General features: G+C 40.3%; 2 protein-coding genes across 4 annotated transcripts in view; both read right to left on the bottom strand.

Moving 5' to 3' along the window:
* Window positions 1-72: 72 nt before the first annotated feature.
* LOC101175312 (sodium- and chloride-dependent GABA transporter 2-like) lies at window positions 73-17859 on the bottom strand. 2 transcript variants are annotated; one of them, XM_004068570.5, is made up of 14 exons: window positions 17624-17859; window positions 15044-15178; window positions 14827-14967; window positions 14494-14581; window positions 13384-13516; window positions 6241-6375; window positions 6049-6152; window positions 5227-5351; window positions 4994-5106; window positions 4768-4905; window positions 4510-4612; window positions 3145-3245; window positions 2896-3066; window positions 73-2796 (listed from the first exon to the last, which is right to left on the bottom strand). In XM_004068570.5, exons 1-14 carry the CDS (start codon window positions 17793-17795, stop codon window positions 2695-2697), a joined length of 1761 nt encoding a protein of 586 aa, XP_004068618.1. In that variant the 5' UTR covers window positions 17796-17859; the 3' UTR covers window positions 73-2694. The 2 variants fall into 2 exon arrangements, with proteins under 2 accessions (XP_004068618.1, XP_078803022.1); XM_078946896.1 differs by lacking the exon at window positions 17624-17859 and adding an exon at window positions 16237-16373.
* A 1472-nt stretch (window positions 17860-19331) lies between these two features.
* The window catches only part of LOC101175070 (sodium- and chloride-dependent GABA transporter 2), a 36294-nt gene continuing 35321 nt past the window's right edge, over window positions 19332-20304 (bottom strand). For both annotated transcript variants that reach the window (XR_002290175.2, XM_020703050.2), the window contains one exon: window positions 19332-20148. Coding sequence is in view for 1 of the 2 variants with exons in the window: in XM_020703050.2 (XP_020558709.1) it covers window positions 20005-20148 (144 nt within the window). In the remaining variant the exon portion in view is untranslated. The remainder of the gene's footprint in view (window positions 20149-20304) is intronic.

Raw genomic sequence — 20304 nt, 5'->3', positions numbered from 1 at the left:
CTTCAAATGCAGCCCAGGAAGAACGCCGCCCGACATTATAGGCAAATCACCGGACAAAATTAAAAATAAGGCTTTTTTCATATAAAGAGAAACATTATTTATTTTATTACACAGTTTAGAAAATTCATAAGCAGGCTGTACAGTTCAGATGATTGTAATATTGGCAAAATACTGTTTCCAAAAATGTAAGCTAGTATCAAAAAAATGTAGTGAGAAGTTTAACACAAAGCCATGAAGAGGGGTGTTCATTCAAAGCAATGACATTTTCTGACCGTACCCAACAGCTGTCTGCTCCAAACCTTTGCTTTTACCAGAAACTCATCTCTTTGTTGCACTAAAACGTTTCCAAACAGATTGAGCTCTCAGCAATCCTCACCTTTTAAAACATTTTCTGATACTACATGGTCTCATGTTTTTAAAGACAAAACTAGTTTGGAGGACACAAAAGTAAAGCTGAGTTTGTCAGAATATCACCTAAAAACCAACACGGACGTGTTGTTACAACAGAGATCTATGTGTGCATTTTGTAAATGACATTTTGAGTGTGAGGTAGCAAAGCTGTGGAACCAGCAAGATGTACAGTCGGTTTAGCAAAGAGATGAAAAAAGTGTTTTACTCCGTGACAAATACTTTGGAAACAATAGTGGTTTCAATTAAATAAATCAAAAAGCTGCATTTAAATGACAAATTGACATAATTTTACTGTTTTAAATCCCTCGGATCTGTTTTCTTTCTGAGAGCCTGGCTCTGTTTTCATCTGTTAAAGGGTTAGAGATCCGTCTTAACAAGATTTCAATTTATTTTTTGGTTGTTTTTAACTTTGGTCTTCTTCTATCCTAATATGATTCCACGTTAAAGTACTGGAGCAACACAAGCAAACAACACAATATCAAACTTTTAAAAAAACGACAGGACTGAACTAAAAATGTAAGCATATGTTAAAAAAAATCCCTTAAAGCAAAATATTGACAGTATGAATGGAATGCCTCTAAAGTTTAGAGTCTAAACTTTCATATTTTACACAACCTCAGTTTCAGGACAAAACTCGAAAAAAAGTGTTTCAATTGTACATTTAAACATATTCTCATATGATCCCACCACAAAACAAAATTTCTTAAAGGTTTATAACAAAGTTTATGCAGGCATTTTAAAACAACCCAAAGCCTTAATGCCTTCAGTCAAATGAAGGAGCTGAGAATGTTGGAGAAAGGAATAAAAGCCAAAGAATCCCTACAACTCTATTTACACATTGGTTTCCAAAAACGACCCCTAAACCAACCCACACACCTCCGCTCAAACCGCTGGAAGGCCTTCAATAGACGAGGCACGGAGTGACGGTGGAGGTTTTCCAGAGTTTTGCTCAAGTTCCCTTGATGACTGGCCTTTACGGTGACGTAAAACGGGTAAATCCTTTTCAGTGGCAGGTTCAATGAGCAGTGAGAGACAGAATACACAAACAGGAATCTCATCTAATAAAACCATGATTTGTTCTTTAATAATTGTTTGAAGTATTGATCCACATTAGTGTGCTTCGCTTATCTGCGTAAAACACCTGTCCACTTACAGTCCCAGTCCAACCATATTTCTTCTATTGTAAAGTCCTTCCCTGTGATTTTTTTATTATCATTATGCCGTTTTTAGCAAAAACCAAGACATACTTTATAGATCATGAGAAATACAGTTCTGGTATTTGGGGACTGTTGATGCAAAGCAAGGCTGGAACAGCCTCCTACAGGGCTCGCCAACCTTAAACCTCAGGAGCCACAACCCTGATCCTCAAGAACCACAATACTGGTCCTCAGGAGCCACAGCCCCGGTCCTCAGGAGCCACAACCCTGATCCTTAAGAATCACAACCCTGATCCTCAAGAACCACAACTATGATCCTCAGGAGCCACAACCCTGATCCTCAAGAACCATAACCCGGATGCTCAAGAGCCACAAACCTGCCTGTTTTTTAGCTCTCCCTGGACTGCTTGATGCCGATTACCTAGATCAGGTGTCTTCAGTCAATCAGAAAGTAGAATCATTTGAGTCAGTTACTCAGCAGCAAGCAATGCAGGGAGACCTGAAAACAGGGAGGATGAAGGCTGTCAAGGACCTGGCAACCCTGGGCTAAAGCGAGTAGCCAGTCATGTTTTCAAGATGGCCTGATTCACGCATTGAAGAATGATAACTTTCCTGACTGCTTCAAAAAAGGCATTCAAACACCAGACTGATCTTTTCTCAGTCAAATTTAGCGTCTGGGTAGCTCGGTTGGTAAGCTACCACGCAGGAAACCAGGGTTTGATTCCCAGAGGGGGATGAAGAACTGGGGGCAATTACCATATCAATGGGGAGCAATTAACATCACCCAGTGAGGGCCCTTGGGCAAGACCCTTAACGCTTCTGCCTCCCGAGCGCGCTTCGGCTGCAGCTCACCGCTCCCCCAGGGTATGGGTCAAATGCGGTGACGAATTTCCCTTCGTGGGATAAATACAGTATAATAAAAATGAAAAGATCAAATGGTTTTCCTCCACTCTATACCCCGACTCCAGGGGTATAGAGGGGATTCTTTTACGACAAAAAAGAAAAAAATGTAAGCAAATGACTGTCTTTGCAAACAAAGAAAAAATAAATCCCAATATTTAAAAAAAATGTGGATTACTACTTTCAAAGTTAAGTTTAGATATCATTTAAAAAATGATCTTGATCTCTATAGATGATCAGTTTCCTCAATGCGTAAAGCAGGGAGGTTTGCCAACTCTTTACTGGATACAGGCAGGTCATCTGCAGCCTGCGAGTTCATCTTTAGACGCTGGTGGAAGCAAGAAAAGGAAAAAATGAACACAAAATCCTCTTTTGGAGACATTGAATCAAGGTTGCAGGAAACTTTCGATCAGAGGAAACCACTGACCTGCCACAGAGTCCCCTTCCCTCTGGCCACTTTACAGACCATGTTGAGTGGGATCATGGAAAGCGAGGACATTGCCAGAAACCAGCCAACACAGTAAGCCCACCAAGGATACACATACGTGTTGTTGAACTTCAGAGGGGTGTATTTCAGCAACAAAAACACCAGGGTGCTCTGCAATGAAACAGAGAGACCAGTGGGTCATGTTTAAAGACCATTTGGTTGTTTCAATCAGCTGCTTTAGACACTCACAGTACAGACGAGAGGGGTGATGTAACGCCAGCAGTACTTGAACAGGAACAGAGGTCTGTAGCCAATCATGTCCTCAATGTTTTCAAAGAAGCGATCAGCTCCTGCAGAGAAAAGGATTTCAGATCAAACCCCACAGACTGAGACATCCTCTGTTCTGACACTGATCAGCTAAAGTGTTGCTTTGATATCTGCCTTTTTCTGCAGACGATGGACCATTACTAAATATGGTTGGCTATTTAAGGCAAATATCACATGTATAAAAAAATCTATAACCCATGACTGAAAGCGTTTGCAGCTCATTCCACAGAGTTCTGTCCAGAGTTGCTTTTTAACCATTGTGAGATATGTGAGAAGTGGACTGAGAGACTCCTCCCGCTGGCGTTCCAAACAGGAAGTACCTTCTGGTTCCAAAAAGCCAAAATCACATAAATTTTTGTAGAGAAATAAGCAGCTGTTACTCAGTCATTATATGCATTAGAATAACCATTCTTGTTCTGATCCCTCTTTTAAACATATTCCTTCTAATCCTTATTTTTTTCACAACATTTTTTTATTGGAAGGTCTAAACTGACCAATCAGGTGCCTCGATAAAAAGTAGGCGGTACCTTCTGGCTCCGACATCAAACGTTCAAAACGTTTGATTGACAGATTCTCCCTAGCTCGCTTTCAAGTAGTAGGGATGTGGACTTCCAACCAGCTCACTCCTTATTGGGTAGTTTCTGTAGAAACGTTGACTCAGACCGACTTGGATCAATCACTGCTTTCTCACGTTGTTTGGGTCCAATATGGCGACGTCCGAATCACAAAAAAATGGCGACTAAATTGACTTCATTTGGTTGTTGCTTCTCTTTCGGCTTTTCCCATCAGGGCTCGCCACAGCGAACGAGTCGCATGGTAAATTTGGCAATGTTTTACGCCGGATGCCCTTCCTGACGCAACCCTCTCAAAGCAACCGGGCTTGGGACCGGCACAGAGGTAGAGAAGGGAACAGTGAGCAGCCCGGAGTCGAGCCCTGGTTTCACGGACGGAAGGCGCCGCAAACCAGCACGAGCTAAACCGGCTCCCCTATTTGGTTGTTGCTGGTAATAAACTGTTTTCTCTGGATGTCGCCACACTCACTCGGTCCAGTTCTCATATACAGTCAATGATCTTAACCCAGAGTTTGAGCTTTTGCCTACAGTTTTGGTCCATACATCAACAATAAATGTAAGACTTAAGTTTATAATAGACTGGGAAAAATAGTTTACACATGAATGGATTCTTTTTATATTAAAGGCAACACATTAACAACAGGAAAAGATTGAAAATTCAGGAAGTAGTATATCTAATTAAATCATGGTGACAACACAGGTGTTTGCATTTTACCATAAATCCATCCAATAATCACTGACTGGAAAATTGCCATCAAAAGAAGTGTAGGTCCACTGCATACATAATGATCAAAGATCTGCAGAATGTATGCTCCTGCCTAAAACAAAAAAAATAAAATGTCAGTATTATTTTTAGTTTATTTATCTTTTTAATTAATCTGGAAAGGAATAGATTGCCCACTGGTGGACCACATTTAGCTTTGAAAGGTAAACTCCTTTTCGTGACCTGACGAATGCAGAGCTGACAGCTCACCTGTGTCACCAAAAACAGGCCTAACCCATAGCTAACAGCACAGAGGAGCAACAGAAACAGTTCTCTGTGATAGCCCTTTCGGATCTGGGAAGGGAAGACATCGGATAAAGAGGTCATGATGCTTTCAAGGCCGGCAAACTGAAAGAGAGATAAACACAGGTCAGAGTTAAAAAAACAAACAAACGCAAAAATAAAAATCCCATTGTCAAAGGAAGCCGTTGCTTACCTGCCCATCAATTCCCAACAGGATTATCATTGCAAAGAAGCACACAGACCAGACCTGAGGCCATGGCAGCAGGGTCACAGCTTGTGGATAGACTATGAACACAAGGCCAGGGCCTGCAAAGCAGTCGCAGTGTTTTTAGAAAACCTTCTGGGGTCTAAACAGTGTTTTTGTTTAATAAAAAAAGCATAGTTTTAATTATAAATGTAATTTCAAACGACATTACATATTTTTACCTGATTCAGCGACAGCAGAGATGTCGATACCCTGCTTTTGTGACATGTAGCCAAGAATTGAGAAAATGGCAAATCCAGATAAGAAGCTGGTTCCACTGTTCAACAAACACAGATAGAAGGAGTCTCTGCAAACCACAAAACACCTTTAATTTAGTCTCCGTGAACACAAATGTATCACACAATGATGAAAATTGGTGCAAAGAAATGAAATACAAATGTACTGAGTCCAACTTGCTCCAGAAAAGGGAGAAAGCTATGCAGTAAGTAAAAATGCCAAAATAATTTCACACACTGTGTTGACTTTGTTGACATCCATTGAGCAGCAGCAGTGGGTGTTTGTGCATGTTTGAAAAAATAAAAATAAGATTGTATCCTCCCGTCAGGTGTCTAGGTAACAGAGACGAGGAAAAGAGTTCCCTTCCTTGTCACAGTCTTTAGTGTTTGAAAAGATCCTTGGATTTCTTCAGGTTGCTCATTTTGGTGCTGCTGTAGAGCAACTCTTCAAGAAGAGTCAAAATAAAATAAACTTTAAATCAAAAAAAATAAAATCTCTCCAACAAAATCAACTCCTCTAGCTTTTAAAAAGGTCACTAAAAAAATAACATTTTCAACAAGAGTGCTGTTTTACTACTGGAAACGTAAAAGGATCAGTAATATTGTTTTTGTTGAAATGGTCTAAAACATCAATCAAATGTTCGCTTGGTCAAATTTGTCTTACAAGATTTTTGGTCACAAAACATTCCCTTTACTTCGAACCGATATGCTACACCTGAAAGCCTGAACTCCACCAACGTATTAGTCATGCCTCCCTGATGTAGTCACCTGTAGCAGTTGTTGTTGTACTTGTTGTAGCTCCCAAATGTTGTCAGGTATCCCAAGCATAAAGCATAGGAATAAAATATTTGTGTTCCAGCATCCATCCAGACCTATGAACCAATGATATATTACATGTTCCAAACACTGCTGCCACAGCAGCACACAAAGATCCAACCACAGGAAGGACGAGAACGATACCTGGGGGTCAGCGAGGCGCTGTGGATTAGGATAAAGGTAGTACTTGATGCCATGGAAAGCTCCAGGAAGGGTCATTCCTCTGATGAAAAGCACTATTAATAAGAGGAAGGGGAATGTGGCTGTGAAGTAGGTGGCCTGCACAAGAAGAAAAAATACTACATTAAACATTTAGGTTTTGTCTAAATTAGAAAAATCTGCTCTGCGATTTGAAAAAGATTTGTTATTTATTAAGACAAAACCAAAAAAATTCATTAAACAGCAAAAACTATAACCTAATTATTTAGTTACCACGAAAGAATAGGTGAACATCTTTGAAAATGTGGATTTTCAATCTCTGGATTTTGGACAAACTCCATCTTGGAGGAACTTTCAGGTTTCATCGTCTGTTCTAAAGTACCAATGATGAAATTTTCCAACTTCTGTGATTTGAACTCAAGTTCATGTTGAAAAACAAACTAGTGTGAATGAATTTAAGCTCAAAAACGCACCAACAATCCAGATCAATCAAATGCATCCTGCTCTCCACTTTGTGCATCTTAACACCTAAAGTCAAGACTCATATCATCTGTAAATCAAGAGTAGAAAATCTGAGCGTTTTTGCTGGTGTTATCGGAGCAAAAACCTTTGTGGGTGACTGCTCTGATGCATTCCGTTTATCAGTGATAAAAATGCTCCAAAATGTCATTTACACTCCCTTGAACTCGGTTGCAGCTGTTGACGTGTGTTTACAGACAGCACAGAAGCCATAGCAAGATGAAGAAAGAACAAGCAAATGATAAAAACTATCTGAGAGACAAATAATTTATGACCTTCCGATTTTAAAGCAACTTTGCTTGGCATGAGGGAAACAGCAGAAACTCAAGAAACACTTACATTGGGGGCAAAAAAGTATTTCTTCAGCCACCAACTGTGCAATTTCTCCTACTTAAAAAAATAAAAGAGGCCTTTAATTTTGATCATAGGTAAACCTCAACTATGAGAAAAAAAATCCAGAAAAGTCACATTGTCGGATTTTTAAAGAAATTATTTGTAGATTATGGTGGAAAATAAATATTTGGTCAATAACAAAAGTTCAAGTTAATACTTTGTTATATACCTTTTGTTGGTAATAACAGAAGTCGTTTTCTGTAAGTTTTCACAAACTTTTGCTGGTATTTTGGCCCATCCCTCCATGCAGATCTCCTCTAGAGCAGTGATGTTGCAACACGGACTTTCAACTCTTTTTTTTTTTTTTTTTTATCAGTGAAGCAGTTAACCAGCTTTTGTGTGTCTATAGTTTTGGTTCAAGTTTATCTTAATTTTAACAGTCTTTTTATTCTAGAAGTTGCCACAAATGGAATTTGATGTAACTTACTGTATGTGGAATTCACCAAGGCTTAATTCTGGATCATAGATATTTTAAAATTACATATGCTTTTAATCAGTGATCTCCAACCTCTGAAAACATTAGTATATTAATGACTGAATGAATGAAACAAAGTTGTTGATTTGTAGAAGTTCCTGATTTGTAAATAATTCAATAAAAGCAACATTGCAACTTTTTTATTTTATTTTATAGAATACATTATAACCATGATAATTCATGCCATTCATCACTTTTCAGGGCAAAACTATTATTTAATGTTTAGTTTTTACATAAATCCTGATTCATTGTGTATTTTTTAAACAAAATGACATTTTCTATGGTAAGGTTTCATAACAAATACCTGCCTATATTCTTCCTTCATGGAAGAAAATTCATAAATGTACCTTTTACAAATTTACATAAATCATCCACTTTATTTCATTGAAACTTCATTCCCCGTAAAGTGTTTGCAGGTGATTAAAACTTGAACTTTGTGATGAAAATTTTCTCTTTTACATCAAAGTAGATGCTAACAACTGGATGCTAACTTCCGCCACGTTTTTGACGGTGTGATGGATAAATAATAACAATAAAGCAGAATAAAACGACACACCTTCCTAAAACTGGTATTTTCTAAATATAATAATAAATGTGAATCCACTATGCCTGCAACTTTATTTTCTGCGTTTGTGAAACATTGAAAAGTCAGTCAACGCATATTAGACAGAGCAGCTGGGTTCGTAAGAACAACCGTCTCAATAAATCTGTATTTGGAGGAAAACTCCTAGTTTTGTCTGCAAACAGGAATTTTATTTTTCTTCTAAGTTGAAGGTTCTTCTTCAGTTTCCTCACTGACTATTTTTACCCCAAAGAAACTTTCCAAATATGTTTGTTTTGTTTTTGTTAGCTTATAAGCGTAGAGCTACTAACTTAGCGCTCCGAGCAACTGTGACACATCAAGACAGACGGAATCCGCTAGTTTTCCTAAATAAAACTTAATTCTGTCGTGGTTTGAGTTTTTGTTGTGTCTTGTTTTTTGTTTCAGTTCTTGTTCTGTCTTGTTTGGTTCTGTTTCCTGTTTTATTTTGAAAGGTTTCCTGTCTTGTCATGTTTCTTGAGTTTTACTTCCTTTGGTCCCCATCTGCCCTGATCGTGTTCACCTGTGTCTTGTCAGCCCTGTCTGTATATAAGTCTTGTCTCTGCCTTCCTCCTGTGCTGGTCCATTAGCCTTTGTCTCGGTGTTCACGGCTTCATGCCATGTTCCTTGTTTCATGCCACGCCACAGTGAGTTTTTGTTTTTGTTTTTGCTGCTCTGCAGCGCCTTTTGTTTTGTATTAAACCCTCTAGTCCCTAAACCGTGTGCCTCCGCCTCTGGGTCTGGGTCCTACCGGCTTTCTAGCCACCCTCACGCCGTGACAAATTCAGAACAAAATCAAAGCAGAAATAATCAAAGTTAGTGTATACATTGTTTTTTCTGTCTGCAGCCCAGTACCATATGGGCTACGGACCAGTACCGGTCAGCGGCCTGTTGGGTTGTACCGGAGACCGGGCCCACTGCTTAAAATGGCATCAGTTTAAAGACCAAGTAAAAAAAATTAAAACCAAGCAGAATATCGGAGTGCAATCATGAGCCTGACACCATGGTTGTCGCATCTGTTACCCCTTCTTTTGGGTTAATTGCACCATCACAGATGCACATGCAAATCACAGTGCAGTTCAAATGTAAGAGCGGGGAGACGGAAGCCATCCTGATGAATAACCGACTGATTCCTCAATCCTGCTTCCATGTGCAACCATATGACAAGAACATATGGTTCCTATTGCAATAAGAATAAAAAAAATGTAATCATGCTTTTGTTTTCTATTTTCTAATGCAGTCTTCACAGATTTGACCAAAAGTTAAATCTGCCACAGCTACTGTTTCAGCCCCAGGTGCTTTGACAATAAATCCAAATCCTTTATCTTTATCCTTGCCACTGTTTTTTATTCTTTCAAAATCAAGGATCTTTCTTTTTAATATATGTTCTGTTCTGGTTCCAGAAACAACACATTGAAAATGTCTATGGTAACAGACAAACAGACAGATTGGGACAGCAGCCCGAGGGATCAGGATCACAGATAATACAAGCATGTTTTTTAACTTTTCCAAAAGGAAAGAAAAAACTGAAATCAAAAAAAGAAGAAAAACACTAAAAGACGTGGAGATTTTGGCCAAAAGAGCAGGAACACAACTGACCCAGACAGTGTGACTGTGGGAGTCCAGGCCTCCCCACATCTGTTTAACAGAACTCAACAACAAGGAGACTGAAAGTCAAACAACAAAACCCAGGACTCGAAACCACCACTGATTCAGGAGGACGAGAGAAAAGAAAAAAAATCATAAACAATGAGACCGCTTTGTCCTGCACACTAACTGAGTTTTTTCCCCCCCACTGACCAACTCACCACCGCTTTAAATCACAGCTGAGCGGATTTAATGCACCTGATACAGGTGCAGCACACCTGTGCCAGGTAAGCAAAGTAGGTCACGGGGAGGGAGGGATTCAGGCAGCCTGGTAGTGGGTCAAAAGGTCTTGATGAGTTTGAAAATACTTTACATGAAGCACTCTGAGTTAATTCCTTTATCCATCCTCGACATCTTCACGTCTGCTGCCTCCAGCTCTGCCTCCCGTCTCTTACACAGCACAAGTTCAGCCATAGCATACGTAAAATATCCCACCAGTAAGTCACACTTCATTGATCCACACATGCATGTATGCAAAACATTTTGAAAATATTAATGCCCCACCCTGATGAAAACTGTGTTTTTGGTGTTTTAACATGTTCTTGTAGCATTAACTTGAAGTGAATTAAGCTCAAAATACATTTCCACGTATTTCTTTATTCAAGTCATTGTGAATCAGGAGCAGATGCAAAAATGCCATTTTTGTGACGTCAAAGATATGCTGGGTGAGCCACAAGCTCCCTGCTCCGGGCTCTCAGCAACGGAAGGGGAAGTGGGGCAGGGTGGACAGTCCCACCCACAACTCAGAGGCAAATTTTTTATGAACTTGTACCACTCTGCAGAAACTATGTCCTAGAAAAAAAAACAGGTTTAATTGAGATTTTGTCTAAAAGGAGCATAATCAAAATTAAAAGACCACTGGGAAGACTTTTGAAAGAAACCCAAAGAAGACTTGAGTGGGACTTAAGGTCTTTTTTTCTGCACCTTTTTGGTTTTGAGTTCTGTCAGAGGCCGTTCACTTTTTTGACCAAAGTGGTTAAAATGCAAACTGAGACTTGAGTGTTAAATTCAGACGCAACTTTTTGGTTCTGAATGTCTGAGTCCTGACTTTGTGCCTGATATCCGTCAGTAAAATCTTAATAAAATACGAATAAACTGAAGTCTAATTTTTTTCCCCATTGTGCTTTTAAGGGTTTCAGACGCTCACGCAGAAGCAACTCTATTATTGTTTTTTGAAAGTAAACATGGTGTTTTGTCCATTCCAATGGGGCATAATTAGAATGTTTCAGGTCTATTTTTAGGTGGACTAAAATAAAACCAAATTAAGAGCATATGTGGAAATTTAAAAGACTTTCAAAACACACAGAATATTTTTACTGAATTCAACTCCTTTTTTTTTCTTCTTCTAACTTTTTCTGTCCAACAAGTGAGCAAACAGATTAGAGCTGAAGGCCTTTTGTGTTGGACAGGTTTTACTATCACAAAAAGAGGTTATATATCTTCGGAAAACCAGAGTGTAAATTTGTATAAACCCATTTATGTTTTTATTATTTTTCATTTCTTTGTTACATTTAGTGTGTGTGGGGAGGGAGAGGGGAAGAATGTGAGGCGGGGGGGGGGGGGGGGGGATAAAAGGAAGAGAGGTGGAGAATGTGGGGCATACAAGCACTGATTTGAATGAGTTATTATTTTAAACTGTGTAACAATTATACCAAATCTGCTGAGACGACAAATATTACATCCAAAGGTGAAATTCTGACACAAAGATGAGTGGAAGACATCTGTCCATCAATACACTGTGGGTTAGAAAGAGGGATAAAGCAGACAGGGAGCAGTGTGGCAGTGTGCACGTGCACGTGGGGTAGGAGATACATGCATGCTCCCGAAGTGAACCATGTGTTCTTGGGGGGAACCAGATCCTCCCCAGCCTGACTAGCCAGACCACAGGGGGGGGGGGGGGGGTTGACCCCCAGGCCAGGAGAACCCCCGGCGGCAGGACCCACGCAGCCTGGGAGGGAAGGGGCCGTCCACCCACCCAGCCAGGCGCGCCGGGAGCCATAGGCGAACCGGGCCTCTGGGCCCCCAGGCCACAGGACAGACGTGCTTCGGCGTACTAGGCGGCAGCCATGGGGGCCACCGGACGCCGGACACCGAGACGCCATCCAAGGACGAACCCAGGGCCCCGAGAACCCATGAGCTGCCCACCACCCAGCCGCAGCCCCGTCTCCACAAGTGAAGCCCTGGCACCCGACCCGAGCAACCCAGATATCACCGCGCAACCACAGCTCCACCCCACTATCTACCCTCTACAACCCTCCTCACCTGTCATGTTCTCCGACCTCTCCTCCCATACCCCCCCTAATGCCCGGTGAGCCAGCCCCCAGGTCAGCCCCAACCATGCACTCTTGCACACATACTCACAATCTTCTGTATGCCCCCCACCCCCTGTCGCCACACAGTAACCCCCTCCGGCCGATCGACCCCCCAGCGCCGCATGCCGGACCACCACTGCAGCCGACAGGATACCCACAAGCCTGGCTGCCGTAAGAGGACGGAGCGGGTGAAGACCGGCCACCCATCCAGGACCCCACCAATTTATGGTGGTGTGGGTGTGCTGTGTGTGCTGCAGGTGAAATAGGAGGTCTCCAGTGTGGCGGGCCCCACCGCTGCCAAGCAGTACAGCCCCCCGACTCCGGGGTCCCTCGGTGATTGGTGTATTTGCTGTGTGCGTGGTGCTAACATGCAGTGTGTGTCTAAAGTGGAAGTTAAAATTGTGGGGCGGACCAGTGAAAGATGAGCACGGATGTTTCACCGTACCCCCGTCCACCAGACCATCCCCACAAGGCCCTAAATGAATCAAGGTGTTTAATATGCAAGTAAAAGTGGACGCAACCCCAAAGAGAGGCACTCCCAGTCCCACCCAACCAGTTGGAGCCCTATGTGCCTGTGTGCAACATTTGTTTGGGTGGGAGCAGGGAGGAGCAGGCGGATGGGCACAACCAGAGGAAGAAGGCTCCCCGAGCCAGCCGCGGTAGGCGCCCCCCCTCCCATGCAGCCAGGAGGTGGCAAGCCAGCTGCAGACCGAGGCCAGAGCCGCCGCAGCGCCGAGAGTGAGTCAGCAAGGAAGGGGCCCGGTGCCAACCCCGAGGGGCAGAAGGTCCAGCCACACCATTCATGCCCTGACTTCCCTAAGGGACTATCATCCCCCCCCCCCCCCCCCCCCCCGGCGACCCCCTCCTAAAAAGTAAATAAATAAATGGAAAAAAATATAATAATAAAACAAATAAAAAATAAATAAATACATAAATAATTTTCATAGAAAAAACACAAGTAATCCAAGTGATTTGTTAACTGAAGGACTGGATTGTAAAAACAGAGAAGTGGTTTTGAAATGATAAGTTATAGAGTAGTTTTTAGTAGCAAAAGCATTAGAAATAGCAAAAAATAAGACAATACAAAATGATAAAAGCAGCAACTAAAAACCAGATCAAATCACAAAGCTAAGCAAGACAATGAAAATTGGAGACAAATCATGGTGATTTAGCACAAACACATTTTGGCATCTCAGTCTTACCTTTCCAGTGGACCTGACTCCTTTCCAGACACAAAAGTAGCAGATGACCCAGGACAGGAGCAGGCACAAAGAAAGGTCCCACTGTATGCTTCCAAAGTCATCCACACCTGCTGAGATTTTTAACACACGCCGCCTACAAGACAAGGTACAGTCAGCATGTGAGGAAACATCAACATTTTGATGATATTAGTTCCATCTCTAGCTGCTGAAACTCGGATTATTTTAAATGTGTATGCCTGAGCGCACAAATACAGGCTCCTCCCATAGTCAATATTATTGACTGTATTTGAGAACTGGACTGAATGACCCCGCCCGCCCCTTGGTGTTCCAGACAGGAAGTACCCGCTGGTTCCAAGAAGCTAAACTCCAATAGACATCTATTCAGAAATAAAATGCTATCACTCAGTCATTCTGGCAGAATAACCGTTCTTGCTCTGATACTTTCTTTTCACAGGTTCTTGATACTATTTCTTCTTTATGATGTTTTCTTCTGTAGTGCAGTTATTCAAGGTATAAATTGAACAATCAGATGGCTCAAAAGTAGGTGGTCTCATGTGGAACTTTCTACGGGTTTGATTGACAGATTTCTCTGTATAGCCTGCTTTCAAGAGGAATGTGTGTGGACTTTCAACAAGCTCACTCCTGATTGTTGAGTGGTTGCTGGACCAATCGCTGTTTACTGATGTCATCTGGCTCTAACATGACGGCGTCTATATGGCGACAAAATGGTGACTGAATTGAGTTCATTTGGTTAGAGCACGAAAAAAAGAAGCATTTTCAGTGGGTGATGTCACGCTCCCTCTGTCCAGTTCTCATATACAGTCTATGGTCAATACAACAAGGTTTTTACTTATTCTGAAGGTAAAGACGGATCTGTTTCTCTTCAGTTCCGATCATTAAAAGCGCCGACAATCAAAATGCAAAAAATCTGATGTTACTCTTTCAACTGTTCTGGTTGACACCATGGTAAAAGTACAAAGCCAGTTTTTTTTTTTTAGATTTGGTTCTAATGCACAGTATTCTACTTTTTATTTGCTCATTTTTATTTTTATTCTCACTTTTCCTGTAGAATTAAAACATTCAGATGAGTCCCATCGAATGCAGACTTACTGCCAGAACTCTATAACAGATGATGACGAATTCACAAGTGAGGTCCAGTTGACAGATGCATTCTGGTTGTTGATTTCCACACAATGATCTGAAATACATGAAAACGTCGTTATATACCCTGCATCACGAGTGTTTCATTAATTAAGAGTCAATCATTTAATGAAGATGTAAAAACCCCTTAATATGTGCAGGCATGAAGGTGTGTAGACATTAAGCATGTCACCATATTGTAGTAAAATCACTTACTGTTCAGGATTCATGAGTGGGGGACATAGATGTGTTTTTATTATAATCCTTTTACCTGCAAAAAATAAATAAAACTAACCCTTTTACCTGTATTCCACTTGTTATTACAAGTAGCCCATGGTAACTCTCCCGAGAAGGAATAGAAGAAGTAGAGGAAGGCCCAAGCTAAAATCACAACGTAGCTGATATTTCCAAAGAAAATGATCATTTGGCTGGCGTACCCCATTCCTGGAAATAACAAACTGTTACCATTGCATGTCCCGAATACCTTCATCTCAAACCCTAACCTGTGACGCACATTTACCTTCAAACAGAGGGCAGACTTTCCTCCAGCACATAATGCCTCCCTGACTGGTGTATTGTCCCAGTGCTGCCTCCAGAACGAACAGAGGAATTCCACATGTCACGAGGAAAAGCGTGTAAGGAATAAAGAATGCACCTGCAAGGGAAAATATGGCAGAACAAGCATCTTCAGAGGACTTTTTAGTGACCTAATTTTCATAAACATCATCGAAATGGAGGTTTGTCAGGTGCGAAAGTTTGCCTTCCAAGAGCAAAACTACAATTGAAGTTAAACATGTTTCATTATCTCTGCCCAACAACGAATGAAACTCACGAGAAATTTGTAATTACAGTTTGATGAACTGTTTTTGTGAATTTGTATTTCTGAAAATGGTTGACTCCAATAGAAAACAGTTAATCCAAGGCAGATTTTATTCATATTTGCTTCTGTGTTAAAAAGAATACAGGGTCCAATTAATCTCAATTAACCCATAAATTTACAGCATTCCCTGTATTGTGCACATTTTTGCAGTGTGTAAGATAACCTTTAGCAACCCAAAAGAGAAAAACCCGCTTGGTGCTCTGAAGCACAGATGAAAATATACCTGCTAAACTTGCTTTCACAGTTACAGATTACAGAGGTCCTCTACACACTCAAATTACTTCGTCTTTGGTTGGGATAATTCTCTCAGTGTTGCCAGAATAGCAATTCTGACCCTGTGACATTCTCAATCCGACTCTGGTGAAACCAGTGTATGCGCATGGTTTATCCCGCTGTTGTCATAAGACTCCTGTGGCGGGCTGGAAAAACCAGAAGAAGCTATTCCAAGAGAGATCTGCATGTTTTAATCCAGGTGCAAGAAAAATCCAGTCCTGCAGTTTTTGTGTTTGAACACCCCAGAATGAAAAAGTAAAGGTTGCTGTCCTCAATCTGAAAAAGAAGCCATTTCTTGACTAAGTATGGAAGTATCCAAACAAATAGTGTTTATCCATCCTGTCAGCACCAAAATGTCCAGATAAGCTTTTGGAGATTTTTTCTAATTGGATAACCATGACTGGCATTAATCTACCGTACATGACTGAAGGTAAAACAGATTCTTCTTTGAATAATGGACATGTTATCCATCACATGCGTGCAGCAGCGATCTTGGTTAGTAGCGAAGCATTATTTATTTATTGGGAAGCAGCAGTTTGTGTGGTGTGCGGTGAGACTACCTGTCTACTTGTTCACGTCTTGGGCAACCGCCCTCACTGGCCACAGGTGAAACCGCCACTGCATGCATGAACCTCTGTCATGCACCATAGGTAGTGTCACGTGGAATCAAGCCAGATCACTCCACCCAGTCTTGTCTTTTGCTGAGAAGTCATTTGATCTGTACTTGGGCATACCATATTTAGGTTGTCCATTTTATTTGTGAAAATAATTTTGCCTTTTGTTTTCTAGCATTTTCAACTGCTATTGTAGTCTATTTTACTAAGTAGACGACTGAATGTTTGAAAATGATTACACTGCTGTGCACATGTTCCAAGCTCATTTTAAGACACTTTTATTTTGAAAGTGCCTTTTATTGCGAAGGCAAAAATGCAGCTGTGTTGAGAGTTCAAGGGGAAAAGTAAAGTGAAGCTTTTTTCTAACGTTGGACACATCTAAACAACAACATGCTGAGACTCACCACACATAAGGTTGGTCGGGAAACTTTCTAAATAAATGCATGTTACAGTTTATTAACAGATGCTGTTATCATTTATCTTTACCATCCTTTGAACCATTTTTTAAAACAATTTCAGAACATGGATCTATCAAAACTGGAAAGAATTGAGCTTATTTCAGTGAAGCAAGCACATTTTAAAATACTTTGTTTCCAGGAAAAAGTGAGGGGAAAATCTCTATATTTTGAGGCACGCCCTGTCTTTTAAACAATAATATGTTTGTTTTGTTTTTTTTAGAAAAACCAAAGCATAACCTCAGAGTCCCAGCAAGCAAAAGAAAACTCCAGAGCATAGAGCACACTGACAGTAGCTGTTGTACCTGACATGAAATGTTTTGGCCAAATGATGCATATTTTGCACAGTGACAAGATTATAATCAACAGATTTCTCATTAGAATGAAAATGTTTGCTAAAAGATAAGCAATGAAATTCTGCACAACTCTGAAGAGATCCTAATGTCAGCAGATGATCAGAGAGCACTGAGTACAGTTAATCATTGTGGATATTAATCCAAAATTAACCTATATTGGGATAGTTATGTTTTTTTATCCTTGTTGGCTTGTTTTTTTATTTGCTAGGAGTCTGCTATTTTGTACTCCTTTATATATGTTTTCTGACTAAAAAGATGTAAAAATAGTATAGATGCTTTGGGTGCCATATCCTAAACTCCTTCATTCATTATTAAACTTCTCGACGTCTCATTTAATTACCTCCAACAGGTAAACGGGTAACACATTCTACAATTCAAAGTTATTGCTTCACTTCCTGAGACTTTATGGTTTTTTATTTTTTTGTGTTTCACTGCAAATAATAATGAGTTTAAACTGCAGACTTAGACAACAATTAAACAGAAAATAGTTTACATATTCCCACGAAAATGAAAAGTACTCACCCCCGCCATTCTTGTAGCAAAGATATGGAAATCTCCACACATTGCCAAGTCCAATAATAGCCCCAGCAACAGACAAGATAAACTCCTTTTTGCTGCCCCACTTGCCCCGCTCCCCAGTAGCTTGTGTATTCTTCATCGGGGTATGACACGGGCTGCGCAGAGTTTCTGCCATCCTGCTGAGTGAGGAATTGAACTAGTGGGAAGGATCTTTTATGTTGACTTGACTAGAAACTTATGTTCAAGGCTTACCTAAGGCTTACCTAATAATTGACCCTTTTCATGCCTTTTAGCCACAAGGGGGACCTCTAGCTGCATTTTGGGAGCTTCATTAGACTTCAGATGATAAATAGAGGAATGCTTGAGAGCACATTCTTCAACTGGACATTTTATGGACAGGTTTGACCGCGGGGCTTACAGCTACACAAAAAAATATGAGACATGTTTAGACTCAAACCTAATTTTTAGAAAAATTATCACCTGATTCCCCCAGAAACACATTATAAACATGTATAAATATGCCGTGAGTATATTTACATTCTAATAAAGGTTTGAACTTAAGATGCATATCAGTGATGCACATCAAGTAACAACACAACAGGTTATAAACAATATGTACAATTCTTCTCTGACACCATCTGCACTCTTCTGCTTTCATTACTGATTTTCCTGCAAATGCACAGTTAAGTAAAGTTAATTAAAGCTGCACAATACAGTCTTTAAAGCAAGCTGCAAGAAACGTCACAAACAACTACAACTACACGATTAGTTATATGGTCGTTTGTAATTAATTAAATGGTTTTCTGACAGATGCTGACTTGTAAAAAAATCTGCAAGGAAGACATTTTTGCTCATCAGATCGGCAAACATTTGCACGTGTTTTTGTTTTTGTTTTTTTTGAATGAGTTGCAGGTGGTTTGGCTTATAACTGCATGCGTTCAGGTCAAAGCCTGTTTGGCACAGAGTGAAATGTCAGGCCCGACTCAGACATTTGTGTAATTCAGCTGCAGCATAACCTTTTGTCAGGAGAGGGCAGAGGATCTGAAAGTGCAAATTTAATTGACAGACAGCCGTAGGTTTTAATAAAAGTTGATGGTTCCATACAACTCAGCTCTAATGTTGCCCCAGGGTATGCCATTTCTGAATGACTGTAATGCCTTTCCAACATCTCTGTTCTCCAGGACTATTTTTGTGCAGCTTAACATTTCAAAAGCACAGGAGGGGGCACCTCCGGATCTTTGATTTCTCCCTTAGTGGTAACTGATCCATCCTGTAGCTGCTGTAGCTTGTTGGCTACTCAAAGCTGATTTTTGTTTTTTCTGCAGAAGCTTTAATACATTCAGATAAATCAATTAGGATTCATCCACTAATGAACCCTACAGTCTTTATTTTTGTTATTTTCCCATTATTAACTCACCAAACATTTTTCTTTTGCAGATAATATATTTTAGCTACATGGACAGACGTGCTAAAGTTTTCACTTTTCACTCCAAAAGTCAGCAAGTTTTTAAAGGACTTCATACAAAGGAAAGGCTCTCAGAGTTCTCATTGAAGGTAAACCACAGCTTTGTGTTTTCTCCATGTTGTCTTGCAGGGATGTTACATGTTATCCAGAAGTTCATTTTAAAACCTCAAAGGTCAATTAGTGCTGTGGAGCTTTTTTTTATTATGGTCATTCTTTTGCTGTACAAACGTTTATTTTACAGTTCTATTTTCTCTCCTATTCAGATAATCACAGAAGCTTCTATGTTTTGTGTAGAAAAAGGTAAACCCGTGTAATAAAAGACGTAACATTCAGAGACTGGAATAGTTCAACAAAACTTGTCAACAGAACTGTGGAACTGGTCAGAAAAAGTTTACTTTCTACAAAAACTAATGTTTACTCCAAGCAGGACATTTGATATAGAATCACTCACAGAATCTCTGTGTGTCGTATCATCATGAGGCTGTCGGGCTGGAGGTACATTGATGAAGTTCAAAGTTACATCTATAGCAACAGACACTTTCACATAATGGAGCGTAAACTCACATTAACACGTAATCTACATACAACAACACAGTAAAATGCATACAGTGACATCATATCTTATGTGTTCTTGTAGATGATAGTAGTTTTTCTATTTACACTAACAATCATTAGGTCATCTGTTGTGCTTTTTATGCCAATTATAAACCGATTTTGGTTTAGAAAAAAGGTTAAAAATAATAAACCGGTTCTTTTCAGTCCCTTGCACATGTTGTGTACGTTTACAACAGGAAGCCCTGACCGATTTTAAGGCAAATTGAAGACAACAATTTAAAGATCGTCTTCAAAATATAATGTTCTTTTGAAATGACAAAAAAAGGTTGAAGGTGTTGCTTTTAAAAGGAAGGCTGCTCAGTCATCACACTTGCATTTCCACCTCTGCTTCACTGCTGCCCTTGCAGTCACTGGCAGCCGCCGTGTTGTCCGGGTTGAGAGGATATTCTTCTGGTTGATTCACTTTGCTGTTTGGTGGGATTTCAGGGACACAGAGCTGCTTGAGTTTCTGTAGGAAAAGATAAGTCCAAATACATCACATTAGCAGTCTGTCACAGGGCACACAATGTACTCCTTTATTATGTAAAATCTTAGCATTTTTCCCATTCTTCTGCCTAAATTATTCTCTTCCTAAACTCCCATCGCAAAGTTCATACTGTAGTTC

The sequence above is a fragment of the Oryzias latipes genome, chromosome 5 (genome assembly GCF_053564925.1).
Source record: "Oryzias latipes strain Hd-rR chromosome 5, Olatipes_Hd-rR_3.1".
NCBI classification, from domain to species: domain Eukaryota; kingdom Metazoa; phylum Chordata; class Actinopteri; order Beloniformes; family Adrianichthyidae; genus Oryzias; species Oryzias latipes.
This window is presented reverse-complemented; position numbering and strand designations above follow the sequence as displayed.